The sequence below is a fragment of the Paroedura picta genome, chromosome 15 (assembly GCF_049243985.1).
Source record: "Paroedura picta isolate Pp20150507F chromosome 15, Ppicta_v3.0, whole genome shotgun sequence".
In the NCBI taxonomy this organism is placed as follows: domain Eukaryota; kingdom Metazoa; phylum Chordata; class Lepidosauria; order Squamata; family Gekkonidae; genus Paroedura; species Paroedura picta.
The window spans coordinates 19,650,976-19,669,329 of record NC_135383.1 but is presented as its reverse complement, the minus strand read 5'-3'; the positions used below and the strand labels follow the sequence as shown (position 1 = coordinate 19,669,329).

Below are 18,354 nucleotides of genomic sequence, written 5' to 3'. Positions count from 1 at the left end.
CTCAGCTGATGTTGCTTGGCAACTACTAAGGATTCAGGAATGTCCCAGTGGCCATTGCTCAAAGGAATACCATGTGCACACACACACTCACACACTCACACACACACACACACACACACACACACACACCTGATGTTAGTGGTGCACAATATGAGATAGGGTTAGAATATACACCCATGGTTTCTGGGGTAGCCTCTTGCACTGAACCCTCAGTAGCTCAAGTGTCATAGCACAGGAGGCACAGGACAAAAGACTTATCATAGCATTATCCTTCCTTCCTTCCTTCCTTCCTTCCTTCCTTCCTTCCTTCCTTCCTTCCTTGCCTGCCTGCCTGCCTGCCTACCTACCTACCTACCTACCTGCCAGGCCTGCCTCCCTCCTCGCTCCCTCCCTGCCTCCCTGCCTGCCTACCTGCCTGCCTGCCTGCCTGCCTCCCTCCCCGCCTGCCAGACCTGCCACCCTGCCTCCCTTTCCTTTCCTTTCCTTTCCTTTCCTTTCCTTTCCTTTCCTTTCCTTTCCTTTCCTTTCCTTTCCTTTCCTTTCCTTTCCTTTCCTTTCCTTTCCTTTCCTTTCCTTTCCTTTCCTTCCTCCCTCTCTCCCTTCCTCCCTCCTTTCCTCCCACCCCCCACCTTGCCTCCCCCTCCATTCCTTCCTGCTTTCCTTCCCTCCTTCCCTCCCTCCCTCTCTCCCTCCCTCCTTCTCTGCATGCTTTCAAACAAGCCAGGAGTGGCATAAGATTAGGGGTTGTTTTTAAAGTCCAAATAGCCTGTGTGGTTTTGTTGTTGTTCTTGTTGTTGCATCCACAAATTGTCCACCCAGCTAAGCTGCTGAGACTCAGCGACCCCCCAAGAAAGGCCAGAGGGAGGAGGTGGCCCAGGCCGGCCAGGATTCTCAAGCCTTTGAGAGATGTATAGGTATCGGCAGAGCAATTTATTGCTCCTGGAAAGCAAATTGCTACTCTGAGTATGCCACTGCCTTCCCCTCCTCCCCACAAATCCATAGCTGCCTCATGCTACTAATGCACGGCAGAGACGCTCGGAAGGATGGTGTGGAGGTGGCTCATGTTTCCCCGTGTGCCTGTTTGTCGTCTGCTTAATCGCTCGCTTGGTATCCATTGTTAAGCTATGGCTCTTGTGCAGCCAGGTTTTCCCCAAGGCACCCGCCTGCTGTACGTGGCTTTGTTACATATGCTGGACACATCCCAGGGCAGAAGCAGCAGGCTGGAGGGGGGGACAGTCGGCCTGCAAAACAGAAGCCAGCTGGAAGGGAAAGAACGGTCTGTGCCAATAGCTCCTCTCCTACTTCAAGGGAATACTTGGAAGGCACAGGATGCTGTCCCATTGTGGAAGCAAGGCAGGTCTGTATTAGATCGGGCCCAGATGGTAGGTAGGGATGCCATCTTCCAGGGGGGACCTGGGGATCCCCCAGAACTACAGCTTGGAATCAGAATTACACACAGAGCTGGAAGAGGCCACCAAGGGCCATCCAGTCCAGCCCCCACCTCCTCAGGGATTTATAAATCCCACACTCCTGAGAGGTCCTCATCCAATCTCCTCCTAAAAACTTCCAACAAGGGAAAATCCACCTCCCTCCGAGGCAGCATACGCCATCTTTGAGCAGCCCTCTCTGTCCAAAAATGCTTTCTAATATTTAAGTGGAACCTCCTCTCCCATAAATTGAACCCATGGCTCTTAGTCCTAGCTACAAATAACCCAGCTCTCTCAACTTCTCCTCGCAATGCATGGATTCCAACCCTTGGGCCATCCCAGTCACCCTTCTCTGAACACGTTCCAACTTGTCAATATCCTTCTTGAACTGCGATGCCCAGAACTGAAGCTTATCGCCAGACTATAGAGATCAGTTCCTCTGTAGAAAATGTAGGAACCCTCCCCAGGTTCCACTCGACATCTCCAGGAGTTTCCCAACTTGGATCTAGCAACCCACCTCCCCATCTCCCACCAGTGGCCAGGTGGATCTGGGAACCCTCACATATGTCATCCCCCATCCCCTGAGTTACATGATGTCTCTGAGTAGAGCATGAATGAAGCCCTGGGGACAGCATATATATGTGGACCGGTTCCCTTTGGAGGAGAGAGCACTGGAGACTATGACCATCTTTGTAGTATTTGCTTTATCTACAAATGTACACACAGAACCCAGGTGGAAGGGAAGAGGCTCAGGGTCTGCTAACCCACCCCTGATCCCCAGTGAAAAATGTTGCCAGCTCTGGGCTGGGAAATACCTGGAGCAGATGGGGAGCAAGGTACAGTGCTATAGAGTCCACCCTCCCGTGAGGTTTCACCTGATCACTCTCAATAAGCAGAGGTCCGTTGAAGAAAACCTCTTTATTGAAGGAACAATGATGCAAGCGTCTCTAAATTCTTGCTAAGACTGTGATCTCCCTGGGAACTGTTAACCCTTATCAACCTTGACCCCTGTCACTCCCCCTGATTGCCTGTTTGGGCATGAAACTGTCCGTATGCCCCTCAGTGTGCCAAAAGAGAAAGATGGTTTTGGTTGCCATTTCTGCTGTTCAAGGCCATGGATAGAGATAGTGTGTTCTTTCAGTTCCTATGATATCAAACAACTAAAAGGCCAGAATCCCAGAGTCACTAAACTAGCTGCTTTCACACCTACCACTACAAATATCAAGGGATCAAAAAGGGCTTCTGGTCCTCATGTAGGCTGAATACTCATGGAGAGAGGGAGATCATGCACATGGTAGTCCTGCTCACAACTGCAAGTGATCACCCACTTATGGGGATGGCACCTAGGCAAAGAGCCCATGCCTGCACTCCCTCCTCATGATCAGGGATGCTGCTTTCAGAATGTTGCTTATTATGGGGAGGGAAAAAGAGAGAACCTATCCCAGGCTATCAAAATCAGTATAACATATTTTAACAATGAATGAAGCAACCAGAACAGACTCTAGATTTGTGCCATTTTCAATGTTGAATTTTCATCAGTGGTTGTTTCCTTCTATGATGTGTCACTTATACCAAACAGGTTTTCAATATTTCAATAATAATCCAACTCATAGTAATAATAATCCAACTCTACTGATATAATATCGGCCTTCAGTTTGCAGGTATGGGAGAGCTTTGTATGGGAGAGCATACATGCAAATCCTTCCTCCATGCACTGGTGCCGTGTTTCCCAGCCGGTCAGCAGACAGAGAACATGGTGTGATGGTCAAGAGCAGCGGTCTCTAATCTTGAAAACTGAGTGTGATTCCCCCTTTACTGAGTGACCTTGGGCCAGCCACCATTCTCTCAGAGCTCTCTCAGCCTCACCCACCTCACATGATATGGGGAGAGGAAGGCAACTGTAAGCTGTTTTGAGACATTTGAGGTCTGCTGGGTAACCTTGAGCCAGTCATGGTTCTCTCACAACTCTCTTAGACAGGATGTAGGGAGAGGAAGGGTAAGCCCATGGTGAGTTAGGTGGGGCTGAGAGAACTGAGGGAACTGTGACTGGTCCAAGGTCACCCAGTAGGCTGCCTGTGCTGGAGGAGGAGGGAATCAAATCCAGTTCTCCAGATTAGAGGCTGCCACTCTTAACCACTATACCAGGCTGGTTTAAACTCCACAACACTGAGAAATATTAACATCCTTTTGCCACAGGGCTCAAGTGAAACACGCTGCATTTTTATCCTGTGCATCCTCTGAAGAGCTTGGAGGAGTGTCTATCATGCACTGCTCCTCCATGTTATCTTTCCCTCAACCTTGTGAGGTTAGGTAGGCTAAGCCTGAGAGGGCACAGCTGGCCCAAGGTCATCCCAAGGTTTTGCGTCTGAGAGGGGATCTGAGGCCAGACCTCTTTGGTCCAGCCATTAGAGAAGGCCTTCTCATCCAGGGTTTCGTGACACCCTGAGGTTTCCTGACAGCCCTGGAAGGGTTTTCCAAGTGGGTGGGAGTTATCTCTCTTCTGGAGTCAAGCAAGACTCAAGGGTGGGGAAGGTCATTGTTTTGAGAGGGGTGTGTGTGTGTGTGTGTCGCATATTCTCTCTCGCCTCATCTGTCTCCTCCTCTCCTCCAGCCGTGAATCCTGACAGATGGACCTCCACAGAATTTATATCATTTCAATCCCCTCCCCTGCAAGCCGTAGCGGCTTCCTTTGCGGAATACGACAGGCGCAGCGTCTGGCAAAGAGACAAGACCGGTGGCTTTCAGGTGGGGCTTTTCCATTAATTTGCCGGGTCACTCAGACCGCCTGACGGAGTTCCAATTTCCACCGTAATTGGACACCAGGCGAGAAGGTTCATTCTCCCCTTCCCGGACACTTCTCAAGGTAACAAGCTCTGATGAAATCGATGTATAAGAACTTGTTCGCCAAACGGTTCGGGCGGGCGGGTGCATTTATCATCTTTACCGGGCGACGTCCACGTGAGGGGTGAAACAGGCATTTAGCACGCCAGGCTAATGAGAGGAACTAGGGGAGCTGCTACTCCTGACAGGCAAAGAGCCTCTTGTGGCGCAGAGTGGTAAGGCAGCAGACATGCAGTCTGAAAGCTCTGCCCATGAGGCTGGGAGTTCGATCCCAGCAGCCGGCTCAAGGTCGACTCAGCCTTCCATCCTTCCGAGGTCGGTAAACTAAGTACCCAGCTTGCTGGGGGGTAAACGGTAATGACTGGGGAAGGCACTGGCAAACCACCCCGTATTGAGTCTGCCATGAAAACGCTGGAGGGCGTCACCCCAAGGGTCAGACATGACTCAGTGCTTGCACAGGGGATACCTTTACCTTTTACTCCTGACAGGCAGATGTTCTGGCTCCCTTTCAGCCCAATCTCACTGGCCATGGCTTCTTTAAGGCTATATCAGAAACCCATCTCTTGCTCTCAGGACAGGTTTTGTTTGCCCCTAAGACAGTCTCAAGACACATTCTGGTTTTCATCTCTGCCACTGTAGTCTCCCCCCCCAAAAACCCCCCCCCCAAAACTCTAGCCTTGATATTGCCTTCACTTGGTGCACCATGCACTGTAGACCCAGTTTGCTAGTGAAAATGCTTTCCTCTTGGAAACTTCCCCAATGCAAGTCATGTGTGGGACCCAGCCCCACGAGTCTTTCTTCTTACCACATTATCTGATCCTTCACTCTGAACTTTTGCTAAGAAATGTACTCATTTTTGCAGCACTGTTTGTGAATTAATAAATGGCCATTTACAATAGGTGTGTATTATACACACAAATGTACATTCGATCTTTAAACACCATATGACTGGAGCATTCAAACCATATGATGTGCATTCACAATACAAATGAACGCAATGACTAACAAATACCTAGCATGAACCTGCTCAAGAACTAAAGTTCGTGGCAGGTCAACTGGCACGAACGTTCCACAAACTTTGCGAGCAGATACATTTCTAGACAGACTGTCTCTGCTCAATCTAGGCTTCAAAGCAACAACTTGGAGGGCTTGTAGAGGAGCATTCAGGGAAGGTTCACTGCAATGCTGATGTCTCTAGCTTGCATAGGATCTGTTTGATACACCACTGAACCTCCTGAACGTGCACCTGAAAAAATGAGGTTTAGGAGCATATAGAATGGATCCTGTACATGATGGAGACACCTAACTTGCGGAGGATCACATCTGGGTGCCTCCAAGTTTGGTGCAGATCAGATTCACAGGGTCTGAGTTAGGGCCTCCCACAGTAAGTGCCCCCAGGAAAGTGCTTTTTAGGGGCCTGGCCCCTTTGAGTGTGTGGTATCTCTAGCACACCAGGGGGCCATTCTACTGCCTCATGAGTCAAACCAGTTCATGAAGCACCTAAAAGTTTGTTATAGTTTGTGGTTCACAAACCAGGCATGCCACAAACTATGACTCAAACCACACTTTCCTAGTTTGTGTCCATGCCTACAAATATTTTTTTTTCAGGTTTCAGGATTATTAGGCTGTTTTTATGCCCCTAGCTGAATTTTTATGGCTTGTTTTATTATCAGAAGTTCCTTCTGTTCAGGATGTAAGGTTATCTGTTACACCAGTGGTCCCCAACCTTTTTATCACCGGGGACCACTCAACGCCTTTTACTGAGGCCTGGTGGGGGGGTAGTTTACTCCTCTACTCTCAATCACTGCCCTAGCGCTCTCTGATTGCTATGGTAATCTTTAAACATCCCTTCAAAATAAGATACAGACACGCCACAACAATGAAGTGTGTTGTAAAGGGCTGGGGGGGATGACGTAAAGGGCTGGGGGGGGGGGAGAAGGCGTCCTTTGGGGCCCACCTCCAATTAGTCGAAGGACCACATGTGGTCCGCAGCCCACAGGTTGGGGATCGCTATGTTACACCACGAAAAAAGGACGGTTCAAAATGAGTATAATAACAGAAGAAAGAACTTACCCTAGACTATAATAAACAATTTCACAATAAATGTAACTAAAAATGTCTTATCTCTTCTTTTAACTGAACAACCAAAACGGACTCCAGATTAAAACCATTTTCAAGTGAGTTTTCATCAGTGGTTGTTTTTCAACTGAGTGTTTGCTAGTGAAGTCCTTCAATAGGACCAATTCTTCTTGGCAGAATTTAAATAATATATATGTGGCCTTTGGCTCACAGGTACGGGGAAGTTTAATCGAAAGACTGTTATCTGTTACAGCAGGGACTTCTTTGTGGTGGCACCACAGCTGGGGAACAGCTGCTCTTTGGATGCTCTCCACTTTATGTAGTTTCAGGCTAGAAATGCAAAATGTGGAAGCTCCTGTTTAAGTAGTTACAAGATGAAGCAATTATCAATTCAATAAGACACTCAGCCGTCATGGGGAGAGAGCTGCTTGGACTTCTAAGTTAACACCGCACTGAATCCACAGTGAAATTTCCATTTGATGTTGTGTGTGAGAGAGAGAGATTTCTTCTTCTGCAAGATTAATGCTCAGGGCAACAAAAATTGCTCAGAGGGGTTCTTCAGACCTCTGTTTCTCAGGGCAGAGTTAACGCCTTTTCAAGAAAACTAACAAAACATTTTACTGCTTTTAACCCCCCCCCCTTTTTGTCTCTAAGTTAATGGCTCATTTTAAAGGTTTATTTAATTGTGACTGTGGGCGTTTTCCGACTGATTGTAGGATTGTTTGATTGCAGCGACTTCATGTGTATATTGTCCTGAGAACTAACCACGTACACGCACATGTGCATGCACGCACGCACACACACACACACACACACACACACAGGGCATTTGGTCCATTCCAAACAGAGAATCTCTCACTCTTAAGCAATTATATCAGCCTGTATTGGCTCACCCACAATCTCTGCAAATCAGGATTTCCCCTAGTCCCCTTTCTACTGTAGCCCACTGAGTCTCCCCAAACTTTAACTTGAAGGACTGGGGGGGGGGGCTAAATCTGCTTGCCACTCCCAAGGACAGGTGGTTCAGCCAACCATGAGAGGGCCTTCCCCCCACAATGACTGGGCAGTAAGGAAAGAACCAAAACACCATGTTCTGTTTCCTACAATAGGCACTCGTGCCAATGGTTTCACTTCTCCATTTGTGCTGTCGGTTTTGTCAAGTTGCTTGTATTGTGTATATGCACAGTATGTGTTTATCAGCCATACGATATGTCGAATACAGGAAACACGCTGATGGATGCACAAATAGGGTTGAATCCCAGCATTGCAGGGATGAGACATTCAAAACCATTTCTAGATCTCTTAGCAATGTGCACACCCACAGCCATACACAAACACAAACACACACACGCAGTTTGCTGTTACAATAGGAATTTCTTCGGTGACGTATCTTTCTTGTATTGCTTCTGTATGGCATGCCACCCAGGCCTCCTTGGGGCTAAGCCTATGCCCCCCCCCTCCCCAGGCCTGCTGATCTCTTCTTAATACAGCAACCTCCAGTAGCTCTCTGGTTTATCAGGAGCCTGAACTGAAAATCCCACTGCCAGTTTCTCCAGCCTTTGTTCCACTCCCAAATTCCAGGCTTCAACAAGCTTTCCCTCTCTGTAAAAGAACCTTGGAGTTTGAGATCAGGTTACTTCTGCCATGGGGGTGCGATGGAAGCGAAACAGGAGAGAGTCTTTGGCAGAGGGCGGGAGAGAACTTATCTGTCTGTCTATATCTATTTATTCAGTTTATTGCCCACTACGAGCCTTCACAGTTGTCTGAATAAAAGGCCCAATAAAATCCCCTTTAAAGTCCTTAAAATCCTCAGGCTGATTAACAGGAGAGCGACGAGGATGATCTGGGGCCAAGGGACCAAGCCCCATGAAGATAGGTTGAGGGACTTGGGAATGTTCAGCCTGGAGAAAAGGAGGTTGAGAGGGGACATGATAGCCTTCTTTAAGTATTTGAAAGGTTGTCACTTGGAGGAGGGCAGGATGCTGTTTCTGCTGGCTGCAGAGGAGAGGACACGCAGTAATGGGTTTAAACTACAACGATTTAGGCTAGATATCAGGAAAAAAATGTTTCACAGTGAGAGTAGTTCAGCAGTGGAATAGGCTGCCTCAGGAGGTGGTGAGCTCCCCCTCACTGGCAGTCTTCAAGCAAAGGTTGGATACACACTTTTCTTGGATGCTTTAGGATGCTTAGGGCTGATCCTGCGTTGATCAGGGGGTTGGACTAGATGGCCTGTATGGCCCCTTCCAACTCTATCATTCTGTGATTCTGAAAGGATGTGAAGATCCCCTTGTCAACAACAACAACAACTACAACAACTACAACAACAACAACAACAACAACAACAACAACAACAGTAGTTATTTGCATCCCACCCTTCTGTGTTGCTCAGCATTAAAACGACATACAAAGTTCAAAACATTTACAAACATTTACGTGTGTTTTTGCTGTGACATCATCCATGTTTGTATTTGTGGTATATTTCTCCTGTGTGTTCTTGTGCCATGGGTCACTATTTGGCCAAAGAACAGGGACAACTGGATAATGCCTCATGAGCATAGTTAGACGCACTTTTCAACCCCAGGAAAGTTCGCAGTGAATTTCCAAAGGGTCTCCTGGTGCCTTTTCACTATATCCTGATTACCATGATGAACAGGTAATAAAGGTAAATGTAAAGGTATCCCCTGTGCAAGCACTGGGTCATTTCTGACTCTTGGGGTGACGCCCTCTAGCGCTTTCATGGCAGACTCAATATGGGGTGGTTTGCCTGTGCCTTCCCCAGTCATTACCATTTACCCCCCAGCAAGCTGGGTATTTTACTGACCTCGGAAGGATGGAAGACTGAGTCAACCTTGAGCTGGCTGCTGGGATCAAACTCCCAGCCTCATGGGCAGAGCTTTCAGACTGCATGTCTGCTGCCTTACCACTCTGCGCCACAAGAGGCTCTTGAATAGGTAATAGTGGGTTACAATTTACAACTACAGATCAATGTAATGTTTTCATGGTGTTTTTATTCTTTTAACTTTTTGTGGAACTATCGTAAACTATGTTGTGAACTGCCCCAATCTGGCAGGGTTGAGAGGAGCGGTTATAGAAATCTAAATAAATAAATAAACACAGTTATAGAATCTGGGTTTTGGGTGCCAAAGGGTGCTGGGGGATGGGCGGGCTTTAGAACACCCATATTCGTTAGGCAGGTTGTGCTAACTTTTGTTTTAGCAAAGATTATCATGTACCTATTTCGTTAATGTCTCAATAAAGGGATTTTTCCAACTAAGAGTCTGCTTATTGGGGGAAATCAACTGGAACCTGACAAACAGGTCCTCTAGAAACACAGTTCACACAGCCCGAAAACTGAGCAGCTGATTAATACCAATGACTTCAAGGGAGGAAGAAGACCCAGCAGTGCTATTTTAGTCTCAGTTCAAGTTTCAGATGATGTTGTTGTCTCATCTTCATTGATTCTACATTTTTATGTAAGGCAATTTTGTGCAATTTTTACTCCACTTAAGTGCTATTAATAAGCAAATGACAGAAAAATAATGCTGAAAGTGATAGTTTTTACCAGGGGGGGAAATCAACCTGGGGAAAAACGGTATGCAGGGAATAATCCCAGCTTCTTTTCTCACAAGGAAGAAGCAAAATGAAAGCTGGAATTGAAACAGCCTAATTATTTGGCCTTAACTCTGTAGCCCCAATCCTAGGTCTGGTTGCTTAAACCTAGTTCTTTTGCAGTCTCGAAATAAAAGGAAGGGAATCAACTTGAGCAGGTTTCGGAAAGAAGCCCATGTGGAGAAGATGACCAAATTGTCAAGTTTAGGGGCTGTGTGTGCCAGAAATAGACATAAAATCCACAGAAGATTCAGCTAAATGTATATATAATCTAATCTGGTAAACGCCATGCTTCACCTTTCAGCACATGGCCCTGCTGGCAGTCTGGCAAAAGAAAACAGAGAAACCAAAATAAGTAAAAGGAAACAACAGGTGCCTTAGCACTGCCACAGAACAGAAGCAGCCAGAAAAGTCAGGGAAGACTTCTGAATGTAAACTCTTTGGGGCAGGGACCTGTGCTCTGTGCAGTGCTTAGAAACAAACAAAAATATTTTAAATACTGTTTTTTTTAAATTTTGGGGATCATGTATGAGGAAAGGAAGAATATTTTTAAGTCGCGGTTTGACTAGAATTTAAAGAATTCTTATTAAGCGATAAGAGGAATGGATGAAAATGGAGAACGTTTTATGTTATAATGCAATTATATAATGCAAGTTTCAGGATAAGCTGTATTTTTATTTCTTCTTTCTTTTCTCTTTAATAAAATTTAAAGTTTTTAAAAAGAAAAGGAATATTGCTGAAGAATACAAGAAAATTTTGCCTGGAGCCTTAATAACAGGAAGGATGGGGCAAAGTGAATTCTCTGAATTTAGGGAAATGGTGGGTGGGTGGGCAGGAAGGGTTGTGTCAGTGCTTGGCTCTTGTGGCCCTTCCTTGCATATCCAGGGAAATGCCGATCGTCACTTTGGGATTGGGAGGTGAATTGCTTCCAGACCAGGCTGGCCTGGAAGTCTGATTTTTCTTCGGGGGGGGGCATAATCTGGACAAAGAATTGGGGTCACTGTAGGTGGGCAGGTAGTTGTAAATTTCCTGAATTCTGTAGGGCAGGAGTAGTCAACCTGTGGTCCTCCAGATGTCCATGGACTACAATTCCCATGAGCCCCTGCCAGCATTTGCTGGCAGGGGCTCATGGGAATTGTAGTCCATGGACATCTGGAGGACCACAGGTTGACTACCCCTGCTGTAGGGGGTTGGAATAGGTGACCCTGGAGGTCCCTTCTAACTATGATTCTGTGTTATGATGATATGATGTTTTGCTGCCACCTAAAGTTCTGCTCCCCAGCAGTTACCAGCTTTGTTTATGAAGATGGAGGAAATCAGATAAGAGTCTCTTTGGATGAGCCAATGAGCATGTCCAGATGCAGGAAGATGGAATTCTTTTGTTGTTGTTAGGTGCGAAGTCGTGTCCAACCCATCGCGACCCCATGGACAATGATCCTCCAGGCCTTCCTGTCCTCCACCATTCCCCAGAGTCCATTTAAGTTTGCAAAGATGGAACTTACATACACGGAGCTATTTGGCTATTCCAAGGCTTCTCTCTCATTCTACCATTTCCCCATCCTTCCTTTTCTTTAATTCTTGAGTCTTTTTTCCTGCTCTCTGTTGTTCATCCTTCCTTTCTTCCAACAATTCCTTCCTTCGAAGTTACCAAAACTCACAGCTTGTGGATTATCTCATATATGCTACGATACCAGTTTGCAGATTAGGGGAAACGAAACGTAGGGGTGGGAGTGGAATATGAATATAAATATTAATACAGGGGTGGCCAAACCGTAGTTCTCCAGATGTCAATGGACTACAATACTCATGAGTAGTCCATGGACATCTGGAGAACCACAGTTTGGCCACCCCGGGAATCTGTATATTCCCAACACAATCCTTCTTTGGAACTCCAAAAGCATCTCAAACCCTGAACTGGTTTGTAAAGAAGCCAGGAAATATTCCAGATCCTCTGCCTTAAGCCTCCTCCATGAAATTTGGCAGTCTGCTTCTTGTATTTTCCTCTTTTTTTTAAATTTGGTTTTTAATTTGACTCTGACTCTTGTTTTATAGCAGAGGGATGCAGCCAACCAAAGAATGCTTTCAGCGCTGCCAAGATCTATTTTCCCCTCTGTGGGTTCTTCTGAAGAGTCTCATCCTCATCCCATCTTGCTGGTGCATAAATGCCCTTCTGCATCCCACACTGCTGGAAATGAGCCACAGGTGGCTCTCTGGTGGCTTGCACACATGCTGCTAAAATAGTCCCATCCTTTTTGTGTGGTGGAGGGAACGGTCTTTCCTAGAAAAACCCGCTGGTTTCCACAAGGTGCGGGATTGTGCAGGTCCACTGCGTTCCACTCCCTCCTTGCTCTAAGGGGAGGTTATTTATAGGTTTCGTTTTCGACCGGTGCCTCCCTCCCTCCCGACCTTGAAGCTGCACTCATGAAAAGTAATTCCACAATCATTTATCAATTAGCTGGGAGGGGGAGGGAGTGGTTTTGCAATGTGACCTCAAAATTCACGGTGTTCCTAAAAATGAAGATGCTCGGCTAGAATCTCTCATTCGGCCTCTCTCTCTCTCTCACACACACAAACCCATAAGCATGAAGGCTCTTCTTGGTCTATGTCCAGGTGCTGAAAAACGAACGGGGGAGACATACATTTTGCCAATCTGAATGGGAGTTACTGAACAGGTGTGGTCAGGTATAGAAGCTAGGGTTTGGCTGAGAGGGGTTGTTAGAATTCTATGTTTCTACTTCTTAAAATCAAATTCAGATTAGACTGTGGGTAAATTGGTATTCAGTTCGTGCCAGTGCGTGTCATGTGCTTTGGTAAACCTTCATTTTCCAAAGTATCTTCTGTCCCACTTAATATTTCTGGTAAGGCCTTGGAGGAGGAGCGTGTCTCATGGCTTAAGTGCCACTCAGGGCTTAATACCCACTCTGGGTGGCTGTCCCACCCCTGAATGCCTCCTCCTCCAACCGGCTTGCCTGTCTATCCAGCGGCTAACCAATCACCTTCTGTTCCCCCACCCCTGATCACCCCCTCCTCCTTCCACTTCCCTCCGAGGCTCGGAGGCTGCATATCCCTGCTGTGTGAGAGCTGCCCCTGCCAGTGAGTTTCCTTCCTGGGGGCCATTGATGGGCCTGGAGGGGGTGAGAAGGGGAGGGACCCCATACATTTAAACCTTTGCCACTCGAGGCTCCTCTAACTTCATAAAGGGGTGTGGCAGTGGGCATGGCCAGATGACATCACTTCCTGGAACCTCAAAGTCTGAAGAATGTTCCAGTGGTACATCCATGGTCCAAAGGCTGCTACAGAGTTTCAGGTGAATTCTAGAGCAGGGGTAGTCAACCTGTGGTCCTCCAGATGTCCATGGACTACAATTCCCATGAGCCCCCTGCCAGCAAACGCTGGCAGGGGCTCATGGGAATTGTAGTCCATGGACATCTGGAGGACCACAGGTTGACTACCCCTGTTCTAGAGCATCTTGTTCATGCCGCTTCCAGGTTTGTGCCAGATGTTGGACTGTGACATTTGCACAATGCTGATCCCCCCCTCCCCTGCTCAACTATGGGGCAGTAGGAAGAGTCGGAGATGGGGCAGGAGGTCTCCAGTCCGGCCTGGCAAGTCTGGATATGGATTCTGCAATCACAACATTTCAGATCAAAACATTGTGACTCTCTTTTCACGCCGTATTCTGTCACTCCTTCCTGTTCGGTTGGTGCCAGTCTGCAATGTCATTGTTGCAGCAGTGTGCAACAGATAAACTGAGTAAACTGACTTTGACGCAAACAAATGCTGTACAAGAAACAAACAAATTGGCCGACACCGGCAACAAAAGTGGTAAAATGAAAAACACGATACCAACAACATATGGAAACAAAAAGGAAGGGGAGGAGGGAGCAGATCGGGACTGCTCATGTTTCATAAAACTAGGATACACCAAGTGAAACATATTTGTTTCTCACCGTTGCAGAATTAGCATAAAGATCATGTAAATCTGCTCTATTTGCATAATTCTTGAAAGGCAGAACTGACTGCCCCATGGCGCATGATGCAGAGAGGTTGAGCAAAGTGTGCTGGAATGGATGGGCCAGTTGTGGTTAAGAGCCGCAGTTGTGGAGAACAGGGTTTGATTCCCCAGCTGGGTGACCTTGGCCAGTCACAGTTCCCTCAGAGCTCTCTCAGCCCCACCTAACACACAGGGGAGAGGAGGGGATTGGCAATTGTAACCCACTCTGAGACTCCTTTGGACACTAAAACCTGGGGTACAAAATCCCAGCTCCTCCTGCTCCTGCTCCTGCTCCTGCTTCTGCTCCTGGCCCTGCTCCTTCTGCTCCTGCTCCTCCTGCTCCTCCTGCTCCTGCTCCTGCTCCTGCTCTTCCTGCTCCTCCTGCTCCTTCTCCTCTTCTCGATTTCCCGAATTACAGTTTGTCTCCAGACTACAAAGTTCAGGTTGAGAAAATGGATGTTTTTGAGGTGGACCCTGTGGCCTGGTACCCCACTGAGGTCTCTGTCCCCCTCAGGCTCCACCCCCAAACCCCAGATATTTCCCAGCCTCAATCTGGTAACCGTACCGCTCTCCCACTGACGGCCACACTGGAATCGCTAAGTGTGTTTGTGTGGAACATTTCTCTACCCAAAGAAAAGAAACAAATAGCATGCCCAGGCCCTGGGGGCACTACATCGCACTTGGTGTATACAAGCGTATAAGTGTTATCTCCTTGAATGGGAATGCCTCTCTTTGACCACATTGGGAGACACACCTCGTTCTAGCTTCTCTATGGATTTCCTTTAGATGCTGAGAGTCGACTCGAGCCTTTCCGCATTTGGGCTTTCCTCCCCTCATCTCCCAGGCTGACATTCACAATATCCTTTCCACACTGATCCCTGATCTAGCTGGGCACTTGTGATAAAGAAATGACCCTTTAGATTAGGCCTCTCTCTGTCTCTTTCTCTTTTCAACTGCAACCTGAATGTGAACGGAATCTACTTGAATAAGTTTTACTTTTTCAATATACTTCCAGCCACTGCCTGAAGACCACCAGAGAGGGGGGAGGGTCATCACTTCCTTAGGCAGCCCATTCTACTGCTGAACTAGACTCATAGAATCCTAGAGTGGGAAGGGATCATCCAGCCCCCTGCTCAATACACGATCAGCCTCAAGCATCCAGGAGAAGGATCTGTCCAGCTGCTGCTTGAAGACAGCCAGTGAGGGGGAGCTCACCATCTCCTTAGGCAGCCCATCCCACTGCTTAATTTGACTCATAGTATCCTAGAATTGGAAGGGGCCATACAGACCGTCCGGACCAGCCCCCTGCTCAATGCAGAGTCACCCTAAAAGCATCCAGGAGAAATCTCTGTCCAGCCGCTGCTTGAAGACTGCCAGTGAGGGGGAGCTCACCATCTCCTTAGGTAGCCCATCCCACTGCTGAATGAGACCCATAGAATCCTAGAGTGGGAAGGGGCCATGCAGGCCATCTAGTCCCACCCCCTGCTCAATGCAGGATCAGCCTCAAGCATCCTTGATGAGTACCTGTCCAGCCACTGCTTAGAATCATAGATCTGGAAGACGCCAGACAGGCCATCTAGTCCCACCGCTGCTCAGTGCAGAATCAGCCTAAAGCGACCATGATCAGTATCTGTCCAGCCGCTGCTTAAAGCCCGCCGATGTTTCAACAAGAAGAATGATGCGGGGAGGAAAAGCATGGCATTTGGTTCTAGCCTAGCAGCATCAATAAGCGAGAGGGAAGAACTCACCTTACTGGCCCCTGGAAGTAAGTGCAATTTCACGTAGGGATCAGCCAGCCCATTATGGTCCATGGGCTTCAGGCCCTTGAGGAGAGAGAGAGGGAGAGAGAGAAAGAGAGAAGATCAGATTAGCAGGGGGAGTCCCAGCCATTATCAGGCCAAACGGCCTCGTTGCTATTCAGTGCCAGCGGCGTCTCTGCCTGATTTATTCCAGGCAAAACCAATTTATCCGTTCCTGTTTACACAGCAGCACCCGTGTCTGTCTAATGATTATGTCGCTTTTCTTGAGAGCTAGCTGTTATTGTACCAAGGGGAATACACGGAATGCATTAATGTCACAGGGCAGACTCGGGGACTCAGGAGGGGGGGGGGGCGGTGTTCACTTCCCAATACAAAAATGTGCTTTCTGGCTTGAGAGCAGGGAGGGAGAATTGGATTTCACCCAGGACCAACCCCTTGCCGGCAAACCCAGAAGCAGCCAGGAATTCGAGCAAGAAGGCAGAGAGGACCAATCCAAAACCCCAGCCAGGGGAAGGCTCGTTAGCGAATTGTACAAAGACAGCTTTTGAGCCGAAAGTTCCAGGGTTCTTTTCCGATATGGGTTCCTTCCGCTCAGGAAGGAGCTGCAGATATTCCCCCCCTCCCCCATGCTAACATTATTCAGTAGAAATAATACTATTAAAATGGGTATGGTATTTGTATGTGATTTTCTCAATCGTTGATCTATGCCAGCCTTTCTCAACTTGTTTGCCGTTGAGAAGCCCCTGATGCATTCTTCAGGCTTCGAGAACCCCCAGAAACGGTGCAACCTTGCAGGATATGGCTGGGAAGCATAAGAGTACACATGCCCATCCAGGCCCCCTCCCCTGACCATCTCCACCAGGCCCATCATTGGCCATTTTGGGCAAGGGAGCCAGTTTGACATGACCATATTGTTATTGTTGTTGTTGTTGTTGTTGCTGTTGCTGTTATTGTTATTGTTGTTGTTGTTGCTGTTGCTGTTATTGCTATTGTTGTTGTTGCTGTTGCTGTTGCTGCTGCTGTTGTTGTTGCTGTTGCTGCTGCTGCTGTTATTGTTATCGTTATCGTTATCGTTATCGTTATCGTTATCGTTATCATTATCGTTATCATTATCGCCATCGCCATCACCATCACCATCACCATCACCAACATCATCATCATCATCATCATTATTTAGATTTATAAGCCCCTGGGGAGGGCGGTATATAAATATAATAAATAAATCTAAATAAAATAAATAATAATAATAATTAATAAATAAAATATTTCCTGCCACTCCCGGAACCGGTTCATCATATCTCCCAATAAACGTTTGACAAATTTTAAAAATATATATTAACAATTAATTAATTTCCATCCATCAAGAATCCTCAGGGTTCTTGGGAAGCCCTGGCTGAGAAAGCCTGGCTTATGTTGTGTCCTGCCCTGAGCATTTAGGAAGGAAGGGCTAGAAAAATAAAGATTTGTTTGTTTGTTTTATGCACCAGTTGCATATATGTTATGTAAAATGATGCTAAAAACAAATCAAAAGAGTCTATGAAACAGGTTATCTGTTGATGGACATCCACACCGCAAGATTCTTGGGCCAAGTGTCTGGAGGACGTGGTGGATTGGCTCAGATGGAGAGAGGAGCCCCAGTATGCTAAAATAACGAAATAATTTTTATTCAGAAGAGAAAGAACTATGTACAGGAAGAGAGAGAGAGAGAGAGAGAGAAAGAGAGCTATCTGTTCTAACTGTTGGCTGCAGCCCTTCTTCCCTTCAGCAAAACTTCAGGAGTCGAACAGTGAGGAACTGAGCTCACAAAGCAGGAAGTATCCTGTTAAGCCCATCAGGGCATTGGAGGAGATAATTTAGAAATAATCAGGAAGTTCTTAAACTATGCTAAACACACATTTACTCCAATGCCCCCTACAGGACACCCTTTATATTCTGCTCTATTATGCACACTGCAGATCTTGCATAGTCCAATACCAGGGTGGTGTGTGTGTCTGGGGGGGGGGGGGGGAGAGACACATAAGGGCGGTGACGCGAAGGGAGGCAAGCAGATTCCAGATGGTGGGCAAATCTCCACTGAGCCATGAAGTTCAACGAGTGACCTTGAGCCGGAGAGTCTCTCTCCCTTGTCAAAGCAGAACTGCAATGACAGTCAAGAGAAGGAAAGATCATATTTGTCCCCACCTAAGTACAGCCCCGCAACTCACAGAGGTATTATCAGCCTAGACAGATCCAACAATCCTGAGGATCGGTTTTTCCCACTGTTGGAAGGACTGCTGGGTTGGGGTGCAAAAGGCAAAGCTCTACAGTTGTTGTGACCGTGGATCCAAGACAGAGGAGGGGGCTCCATATGCCTTCTCCCACAGGAAAGGTAAAGGGCAGGAAAGGTAAAGGGCATCCGTCTTCCAAACTGCACCAGGTATACAAGAGGGGTCCCCGCAGCCGAGAGTCATCACAAGTCCCAAATGTTCCCGTACTGGGTGGAATCCAATAACCCCCTCGATAATTAATCACCCCCTTGCTGCTGTTCTGGCAGCTAATTCTAGGTTTCTTCCAGCTCACAATTAATTCTAGGCTTAAGTAACTCTGTGCTTTCTAGAGGTACCAAATTACAGAGCGCTGGCATTTTTGATAATTGCTTATGTGC

General features: G+C 47.2%; 1 protein-coding gene across 2 annotated transcripts in view; it reads right to left on the bottom strand.

Moving 5' to 3' along the window:
• Nucleotides 1-18,354, bottom strand: part of DOC2B (double C2 domain beta) — a 151,474-nt gene that overhangs the window by 67,762 nt on the left and 65,358 nt on the right. For both annotated transcript variants that reach the window (XM_077311226.1, XM_077311227.1), the window contains one exon: nucleotides 15,699-15,773. In XM_077311226.1, coding sequence (XP_077167341.1) covers nucleotides 15,699-15,773 — 75 coding nt within the window. The remainder of the gene's footprint in view (nucleotides 1-15,698; nucleotides 15,774-18,354) is intronic.